Source organism: Anguilla anguilla, chromosome 17, assembly GCF_013347855.1.
Source record: "Anguilla anguilla isolate fAngAng1 chromosome 17, fAngAng1.pri, whole genome shotgun sequence".
Lineage (NCBI taxonomy): Eukaryota > Metazoa > Chordata > Actinopteri > Anguilliformes > Anguillidae > Anguilla > Anguilla anguilla.
The window spans coordinates 23,119,146-23,129,270 of record NC_049217.1 but is presented as its reverse complement, the minus strand read 5'-3'; the positions used below and the strand labels follow the sequence as shown (position 1 = coordinate 23,129,270).

Here is a 10,125-nt window from a genome sequence, read left to right as displayed (position 1 = left end):
TATGAACATGGCGGGTGGCCCTATCTTACATCATGATATCGGCGGTGAGACGCGTTTGGTGTCATTCAGAGCAAAGCGGGCTGACGCCGTTCGAACAGAGTGACTCACGCTGACCCATCTTTCCTCGCCACTGCCTGCTGTTCCCGTAAGTAGGGCAAGTCAGCGGTTTTGGGTTTATAGGTGGAATCGAAAGGTGAGTGCGCAATTCTGCAGAAACAGGCAGGAAGCCGGCGTCGCCTCATGACACAACCATTCCCACTCCTCTCTTCCTCCTTCTCTCCCTGAGCAATAAAAAAATACAACTAGCGATCCGTTTGCCTGCCCCCCTTTTTTTTTTTTTTTGCAGGTTTCCCTTCCCTCTATTGTACACAGTAAAATGTACAGTGTACATTCAACTCAAACAAAAATAAGTTCAATAGGAACCATATGTATGTATTCTGTAAGAGTACTTGCAGAGAAAAAGTATTTGCTGTGATATAATTACCAATTTTTTTGCACAATCTTTAGGTGACTCATGACCTGTGTGTCATATGGCACATCGGTTAAGGAGAATGGTTTTCTTTTAACCAACCAGGTTTGAGTTCCAAGTACTGAACTGCTTTTGAACCCTTGAGAAAGAACCCTTGAAGAAAAGCTGAGAGGTATCAATAAGGTTCAGCCATAAGAACCAAAATGTGCTGAGTAAGCCGTTTTTAAATTGGCCTGAAAAGGGGAATCTCCCAAGCCAAAAAAAAAACACAATGTTTGAGTAATTTCTTGTAAAAAAAATAACCTTCACTGTTTGTGGTGGTTGGTCCAAGTCTTTCCTGTTTCTGTTATGGATACTGGACTTTTTTTGAAGACAGCATTGTTTACTGTACACTCTCTCAATCGGGGTGGGCGTGGCAGTTCATGTTTCGCTCGAAATGAGAGGATGTTGAATGGGGAGCAGCACTTATTCTGTTCGTTGTTGTCAGACACACACACACACACACACACACACACACTCACACACAGACAATAATTCATATATAGTGAGGATGAAAGAAAGTTCTGAGGTTCTACTACATTCGTTCTACAAGTGTCAGCAACTACTTTTCCCATGCCCACATATTTTCCAAATGTAATAATGCTGTCTGAGGCCAACCTCAGAGTGTTGCCAAATCAAAGCAGAAAATATCACAAAAGAGGCAGACCAGTTGACTGCACCTTTACCTGAACAGCGGCCTCTGTCAAATAAACATTTGTGCTTAAATTTTATTTTCAGCTGAAATGAATGTGTTCACATCTAATTTTGGCAGTTCATTTTGGTGATTACTGAACTTGTCAAGCTGTTGGTGAAGGTAAAAACTAACATTTGCATTCGGCTGAGACCAAGTTTATGGCAAATATTGATAGGTTCCGGGTTAGCATATTACTGTGCGTACTAAGACTATTACTTCAGTTAATGGCGTTTCGGTGATGAAGACATTCAATCTTTGCATTCAAATTGGAGGTGACAGGATACTGAATAAATTTGTAGACTGTTTGATTTGTACACTCTTTTAAAGTTATAGCATTGCAATTTGAGCTTGGACAGAGAGTGTTAGTCAGGCCCAAAAAACAAGATGCTTTCTAAAAATATCATAAACTTGTCCAACATAGCTACACATATAACAAATTTAGCGTTAATTTAGCTGCTACAGTCTCTTCTATCTTTTATATACACTAATAGTTGTATTGTTATATTTTTAAAATGTAAGTGCAAACAGGGCTATTCAGTTGCTTTTCTTCTGAAATGCAGCAGGAATAAACTATTGTATTTTTTTCCACTATTGTATCCACATGCTTTGCATGTGCATGCATGCATGCAGCGGCGCATGTCTGTGTTGCAATTCAAGACAGCATCTCAAAAGACATCTGGAGAAGCACAATTTTCATCCTACGTCAGAGCCTATCAGTCAGAGAACATTCCCACCCAACGTGGAAAGCGCTTTGGAGATCACTTTGTGATCTACGAGCGCATTCTCACCCTGTGAGAAGCACTACCATTGTACGCCCCCTTTGTTTGGTTTACCATGAACCGGGAGTGTGCAGAGCAGACACGTCTCTCGTGCCTTTTCTCAGGGTGATGTGAATGTAACGTGTGACGCGGGAAAAAGTTTTAAAAGATTTTCAGGGGGGGTTGCATGTTAGGCCAGTCATTGATTAATTTGGCGGAAAATGTGGGATTGATTTATGGCACCAAACTCTCACCATTTTCAGTGGTTGCAGATGAGCTCTCTACATATGCACTCTTTGAAAATAACTTTTTATAAATGTATGCTGTATGTAAACTATTGCAACTGAAAATCAGTATGACCTGATTGGTGGTTACAAAGCCTATTTTCCGTTATTCTGGAATAAGTACGCAGGATTCGACAAGACATTAGCAATATGTTGTGTGTTAGCAGTTTGCCATTCATTTATAACATATCACGCATGCACACAGAAACAGGAGGCAAGAGTTACGTTTTAGGATTTCTTTTTTAATACTTTTCTTTTTTCTCGAAAACGTAAACGCTGACGTGATAATAAATATACATTCACAATAGAATTTGTTCATTTCAAAACAAACATTCAAAATGATCTGTACAGTTTATAAAATATAACAAAATGTAAACATCAGTAGGTCTATTCCTCCCCACAGCTCGAATGTCTTTTCCACCTTTCTGCAAAGTACTCTTAAACACAGACTTCTTAGCGTGTTGTTGAAATGAACAGCTCAGTCCCGGTTCTCTGAAGACACATCACTATGTATGTAGTGCTAAGACGCCGCAGAAAAAAGGTCGCAAACATAACATGTTTCCTCGTCGCGAAGCCTCACGATTCAGGACCGTGACGAACAGCTCCTGTCAAAGCTCTCAGGGTCTCTTGCCGCTGGACTTTCACGCAGGGCGACGAGCATACAACTGCAGTTGCGCTCACACGTCATTGTAGTAGTTCTCCTGCACGCTCGCAGAACAGTTCTTAGCAGATGACACAGCGCTCTTTATCTTTCGCCTGGCCACCGCCGATGGCCTTTTCTCTTATGTACATCAAGTCACTGTGCACGCTTGGACGCCTGGCGAACGGCGCAACGATGCCGTATGCATCTCCGTCTTTAAGCTTCTTGCTTCTGAAAGACTTTCTGTGCAGCATGTCGGAGTACTGCACCGAAACTTTCCGGTGCAGGTCTGGGCTCATTTCGTTCGGCAGTTTCGCCATGGTGAAAAGTGTCTGAAACATGCGGTCCACGTTAGTGTTCCTTTTCGCCGAGATCTCGAAGTAGGCGCACTGGTCGTCGCCTGCCACTAGCTGCTGGATCTCATCCTCTTGGACCTCTCTGTAGAACTCACGGTCGCCTTTGTTTCCACAGATCACCAAGGGAACGTCTACGTTCTCTTTGGTCTTGTTTTTCAGGCAGGATTTGGTCTCAAAGATCTGTTGCTTCAGACGCTGGACCTCCTGGAAGGAGTCTCTGTTGTCCAGGCTGAATACCAGGATAAAGACATCACCTGCAAGACAGAAAGCGAATACATTTTAGTTCGGGTCAAATAAATATTAGGCGGTTATAAAGGCTACACATGTTCAAATAAGACAGAACGCTCGTGCAATTTTACTTGTTCACAGTAGAATTGCGAAGTGTTATTTTAACCGCGCACGAGCAATTACGGTTCAAGAAAATAATTTAGGCTACTTTGCTTTATCTGTCTAAAATGCATTGTTTCGTTTAAAACTCAGCTCACCTGTTAGAATGGACAGCCTCCTCATTGCAGGGAAAGGGTGATTTCCAGAAGTGTCCAGAATGTCCAATTGGTAAACGTCTCCCCTGATGCTGTAGAATTTCCTGTGGAAGTCTTCAATGGTCGGTGTGTACTGGTCGTCGAACCTTTCGTTCAGGAACCGGGAGATGATCGCCGTTTTACCGACTTTGGTTGAACCCAGAATTACCATCCTGTAACAGTTTTTTGCTGGGATGTCGAACTCGTTCTCCGAAGGCGTCATTTTCTTGATCATATTTGCAAGATGTGCCTTGGGGCTAAAACTTCGTAATGTAAATGCTGCGAGAGATTGACGATGTGAAAGTTGGTATCGCGTTTAATTCACTGGGCTTCTGTGACAAGTAGCTGTCGAGCACTGTTGCTTTCCTGAGTCTGTGTTCTGAGACGGATGGGTTTATATAGGGAATGTAGGGCTCCGTGGCCACTCCTCCCCAGCGCGTCAGAGAGCTGAGGTGGGGGGTGTTGTGGATGGACAGTAGTTAGCAGGTGCTCACTTTTGCGTCAGCCCCTGTGAAAACTGGGCTGGATTACTATTCCACAGAAACACGAAGATGAAAACACTGGAAATAAAGACCTTTTAGTCTGTACAGAGCGTTTTGAAAAGCCGACCAACTCCTAAAAGCACGGATTAAAAATACTCTATTGCGAATAAAGAAGGCTTCTGTATATGCGTAACTGAATTTATTCCTAACATAAATTAATATTTTAACAGTGGAAATGTTTTTGGGCAAACCTAAAGTAAAAAAATTTAAATCAGTGATCAGTTGTCAGTCACGATGTCAGTAGGCTACAAGTTATCGAAAAGCCTATAGAGAAATGCTGAAGTGAAGCTAAACGAGGTTAACATTCCATTTCAATTAACAATTCACAACATAAAACAACACTAAACTTAATAATCCGAAGAAAAAGTACATTTTAATCTACTCTTTTCCTGTTTAACTAAAATTACCGGGGCCACGTTTGAGAATACTGTTCGACTGAAAACGCGAACAGCGACATAGACAATGATCATGATGCGGTTGTTGTTGATGATCATCATCCATCATCATGATACTAATGCTAGCCTACTATGACTACTACTACTAACAACAACGACAATAATAATAATAATACTAATACTAATAATAATAATAATAATAACAAAAACAACAACAATAATAATAACAATAACAAAAACGACAATAACAACAACAATAATAATAATAATAATAATAATAATAATAATAATGAAGAGAAGGAGAAGATTACGTATGTGGTGTATGCATGGTAATGATAATTATGTTCGTTTGTACACACGTACTCGCATTAAAACATAAGACTGATCTTTGACCAGCCTTCGTGACTTCATTAGGTAGGCTATGCAGAACAATACAGCAGACCTACGTCCTTTCAACAGAACAGAAACGCATTTCCTTCGAGATGCAGCTCCCATTATAAAGCATAGAACGTTTCTTTGTTCGCCTCTCGACGCTTGTCCAGCAGTTGAGTTTCTGTATTCACCCTGAAACAGTTTCGAGTAGCAGCTCTCAGCCGTTGAAGCCCGCTACGAAAACGAGCGCAACAGATGTCGGGTGTTTTTTCTATCCGCAAGAGGGCGCTCCTGTTTCGATTCAGACGAACTGCTACATGAGCGGACAGTTGTAACCGAGAGCCGTTGTAGGCTACATTACGGTCGGAAATTTGTTGCGCGTGTATTTGTAAACGATTCAAAAGCAGCATACTTCTTTTGGGTTAAAGTAGCCCTGCAGCAAAACCAATCCCAGAAATCACATACAATTTTACATACATTTATTAGAGTTTAGTCCTCCAGACTTCGTGTACTGATTTATTGATGTGTGCACACGCAATACACAACGTATGCGTTGAAAATGCGAGACCTACTTGACACATTCAAAGCGTAACCTTACGTATATGTATTGCAGATAAATTTCTATGCTTGTCCGCACTGACAAGAAACAAACGCAATGACCGCGAATGTTGGGAAATGAACAGGGGGAAGGGTATGACCGTTATATTTACACGTATTGCAATGATCTTTAAAATATATTAAAAGGTGTTTCTATGCTATTGCAATCATCCTAATGTAGATCGCACTCATTACTCATTACGCATCACTTTTAAAGCCTTAGTTCCCTGCAGGCAGATGTTATGATTTGCAGCATTTTACAATCTAGTGAGATTTCGCCTGTCAATCAATCGTAAAACTAATCAGCTAATTACATGCATGTTTTTGTAAATTGAACGGCAGTTCAGTTAACTTGGGTTTGGGGATTTGAGAATTAATTGAACAGGATGTTATGCAATTGAAGCATAATTTTAAAAGAAAATGATAAAGGTAAGAACAGACCACTCAACCCATCTGAGTTTGTCATTTGCCTGTACTGGGCAGCAGAGGCCCAGTCAGAATAACGTGGGCAGCCAGCCATATTCCAGGAGGACAAAGAGGCAGGAACCGAAAAGCCCACTCACGGGTGTAGGAGGCAGTGATGACAGACACCAGCCGATACTGTCCCCCTCAATCTGGGACTGTTTACAAACCCCACCCCCACTCCCCAACCGCACCACAATGTCCAACGCCCTCGAACACCCGTGTGCCCACTAACCTCCACTTATCAACAACCCTTTATTTAACAGACACAAAAAGCAACCTTTTAATGAATTTTATCCCTGCCACAAGTAGACACAAGATAAGATGGTATCATTCACATGTTAGTCCTAGATAATAAACAGAACTAAAAATAGGTCACTTCATTAAACATAATAAAAACAAAAATGACATCAGCCTGATTTTTGTCCCAATTATCCGATGAGTCTCTATGTTAGAGCTCTCCTCGTACCCTCCAATGTACAATGAAGACAATCTTGCGTTTCCCTCAAGTAGCACAAAGACCTTATTTAAACTTTTTACAACCTTGCAGCAAGGTTGAAAACAAAGCTTCAAGCTAAGCTTTCCCACTGTGTTGCAAACAGGTCCATGATCACTCCTTTTTTCTGCAAGAAAATGTTTTTGCAACCTGAAAAAAAAAAATCTAACAAACAATGTTGCCTTGTTCACCACATAGAAAGAAACATTCTTAAAAACATATTTAGCAAGCAGGGATTGCAGGCCTATTAAAACATTTTTGCTATCTAGTGAGATCTTATTTCTTCTACACCTGAGTGAGTTTCCTATATGAATAAGTCAACACTGAAAAGCTTCAGTCAGAACAGGTCAGTACAGCCATGTGTCTCAGATTCTTTGAAGTAGCTGACAGGCCTACACTTCATGAATTATGGTCAATTAGCTTGCTAACTACATAGAGTTGCCAGGTATCAGGTGTCCTTCAGTACAGCTGTCTGTTTATTTACAATTTATTCATTAATACGTTCATTAATCATACTTATTTTACACAGTGCTGTGACAATTTTATATTTCAAATTGTAACAACTGCTCAGTTCACTGATACATTAAATACAGTAGTTACTGATTGTATTTAAATACTACTCTACAAAAAATGTATTAATTTCCATGTGTTGTATCTTGTATATCTATATATAGATATCTGTCTATATATATCTTGTATCTTTGTGTATATATATATATATATATCTTTTTTTTTACTCAGTAGCAATCAAACTGGCACTTGTGGACAACAAAAATGGATTGATTGATGCATTCATTGATTGATTCATTGATAGATATAAAATGGCAGTTAGCGGAACGTGAGAAAGAGCTTTGCTAAGCCACAGAAAAATGCACTCTTTTGAAAATCAGTTGATGAATTTGGAAGAGCCGCTATTAGTTTCTTCTGGCTGAGAGCCTTCCCTTTCTGGGCAGCGTTAGGGTTAAACCTGCAGCACCCTGCGAGGTCCCCAGCCGCAGTCTCAGTACCGTACGCTAGAACCCAACCCCCCAGCAGACAGAGTGACCCAGCGGCTCCATTAATGTCTGTTTAATGCGTGTGAGGCGACAGCTTGCTCTTCCCCCTGGCGAGGGTGAGCGTGTGAGCGCTCGGGCCGCAGTTCGGACGCTTTGCCCAGGGGGGAAACAGCCGATGAAATAAGCATCGATTTTCTCCCGCCTGGATCGAAAGGCCCCGTCAGGCTTTAATAGGAGATGCTAAAATAGAGGGTGGTGGCGAGACAGCAAAGCAGGAGCCAGGTACACGGCCTAACCCACCCGACATTAAACAGCATGTACAGTGCACTGTCACCTACCCAGAGCAGGAAGCAGGGCTGGGGTCACCTTAAACTCAATTCAGTCAAAAAGAGAACTGAAATTCAATTGAAAATCTAATTCAATAAGATAATCATGAATTGCTGACTGAACAGAAACTATGCTCCACAGACTCTGTCCACCACGTCGGTTTAGAAATCCGTTTAACCAGATCTGGGTCTTATGATCACAGACGATGGGTAAGTAGGTCATCTGCAGTGAATGCTGGGAGTACTGAGGCGGTCATTAGGGGTGTGTGTGTGTGTGTGTGTGTTACCTGGCTTCAAAACCTGTGACCTCCAACACACCGGGCCTGTCTCGAACCCCGCACCGTTCCTCTTTATACCCGAGCCCTGGGAAGCCATAATGGAGACCGGCTTCATTACAGGTAATAACGGCTGAGGCCTCTTCACCAGCACTTAGGCCTTGCACTCATTTTAGAAACAGCCAACTGCGCTGAACACCCTGCTTAGCTGATGTATTTGTGTGGAGGAGTAGAATGACCTGCACATAATGTCGATGGCGATGGGGGGGGGGGGGGGGGGGGGGGGGGGGGGGGGGGGGGCGGACATTATGACACATACACTTTCTAACCCATATTTACTGTGCTTAAGCGGCGCGGTAGGGGTGAGAGGCGAGCAGCTTTTTCGATGAGTCAGTTCAACATTTACACGGAGAGCGACTTTCTACCATTTATTTATTTAGAAGGAACAGGGTGCAGCTCATTATCTCAGACGACAGTTAGCCAAGAAATTGACCATCATCTGCATCTGCTCGGCGATGCTTATTTATTTATTTATTTATTTATTTATTTATTCGCAGAAAGGTCACACCTCTCAGGGATCTGGCGGTACGCCGGAACCTTTCCAACCGCGGCTCGTTGCGCACCAAATGACTCACGGCTCCCCGCCGAAGGCTCCCCGCCGGGGTCATGCCAGGGGCCACCAGGCCGGTGCGCGCCCGGGTCATGTCCTCTGGGGAGGATGCGCGGGTGCCTCTGACGTGTCGTCGCGCGTTGCGGTGCGCGAACGCGACGGTCCCCCCTACACGCCAAGTGAGGCGCGGGGTACAGGGTGGGGGCGCTGAGGGTGGAGAGGCTGTTTAGAAGCGTCGTCCGTGTTGTTGTGCTAATCAGATTAACCTACAGGGTCCAAGTTAAACTACGCGGTCCTTCCCTGCACTTTGAACTGTGCTTCCCTCCAGGGTTTTCAACACGCCTGTTCCTGGTTTTGGTTTATACACTTTGTTGTAAGTCGCTCTGGATAAGAGCGTATGCCAAATGCCTGTAATGTAATGTAATGTAATGTGTTCTCCATCCAAACTGGAGTGCAGTGCATCGCACGCCATCCCGCTGGATTACTGAAACATATAAAACCATGGCTGGTCACTGGAGGCAGCACTGCACCCCGTATGGACGGTTCCTGTGGGCCTGTCTTTGTGTCTGGGCAATAAGTGTTGCCCTAAGCTGGTTATTTAGGGAGACCCATATAGCAGGCTGTGGGGAGCTGGTTATTTAGGGAGAGCCTTATAGCAGGCTGTGGGGAGCTGGTTATTTAGGGAGGGCCTTATAGCAGGCTGTGGGGAGCTGGTTATTTAGGGAGAGCCTTATAGCAGGCTGTGGGGAGCTGGTTATTTAGAGAGAGCCTTATAGCAAGCTGTGGGGAGCTGGTTATTTAGGGAGAGCCTTATAGCAGGCTGTGGGGAGCTGGTTATTTAGGGAGAGCCTTATAGCAGGCTGTGGGGAGCTGGTTATTTAGGGAGAGCCTTATAGCAGGCTGTGGGGAGCTGGTTATTTAGGGAGAGCCTTATAGCAGGCTGTGGGGAGCTGGTTATTTAGGGAGAGCCTTATAGCAGGCTGTGGGGAGCTGGTTATTTAGGGAGACCCATATAGCAGGCTGTGGGGAGCTGGTTATTTAGGGAGAGCCTTATAGCAGGCTGTGGGGAGCTGGTTATTTAGGGAGAGCCTTATAGCAGGCTGTGGGGAGCTGGTTATTTAGAGAGAGCCACATAGCAGGCTGTGGGGAGCTGGTTATTTAGAGAGAGCCTTATAGCAAGCTGTGGGCAGCTGGTTACGGTGATGACTCTATGTCACGGACCCTCACAAACTCTTCGGCTGACGTAACACTGAACACTGAACCGTGTACACGCAGTGCTGAAAGGTCGATTAAA

The 10,125-nt window shown here is 43.5% G+C and overlaps 1 protein-coding gene across 1 annotated transcript; it reads right to left on the bottom strand.

Annotated features, from left to right (window-relative positions):
• Nucleotides 1–2,465: 2,465 nt before the first annotated feature.
• LOC118216199 (dexamethasone-induced Ras-related protein 1-like) lies at nucleotides 2,466–4,144 on the bottom strand. The gene is made up of 2 exons (XM_035397273.1): nucleotides 3,726–4,144; nucleotides 2,466–3,494 (listed from the first exon to the last, which is right to left on the bottom strand). The coding sequence occupies exons 1-2, from the start codon at nucleotides 3,994–3,996 to the stop codon at nucleotides 2,968–2,970; spliced, it is 798 nt and encodes a 265-aa protein (XP_035253164.1). The 5' UTR covers nucleotides 3,997–4,144; the 3' UTR covers nucleotides 2,466–2,967.
• Nucleotides 4,145–10,125: the final 5,981 nt, after the last annotated feature.

Coding starts and splice junctions, on each gene's coding strand:
- LOC118216199 (XM_035397273.1), bottom strand. CDS start 3,996: ATGATCAAGAAAATGACGCCTTCGGAGAACGAGTTCGACATCCCAGCA. Junction 3,495..3,725: donor GAGGCTGTCCATTCTAACAG/GTGAGCTGAGTT, acceptor TCTGTCTTGCAG/GTGATGTCTTTATCCTGGTA.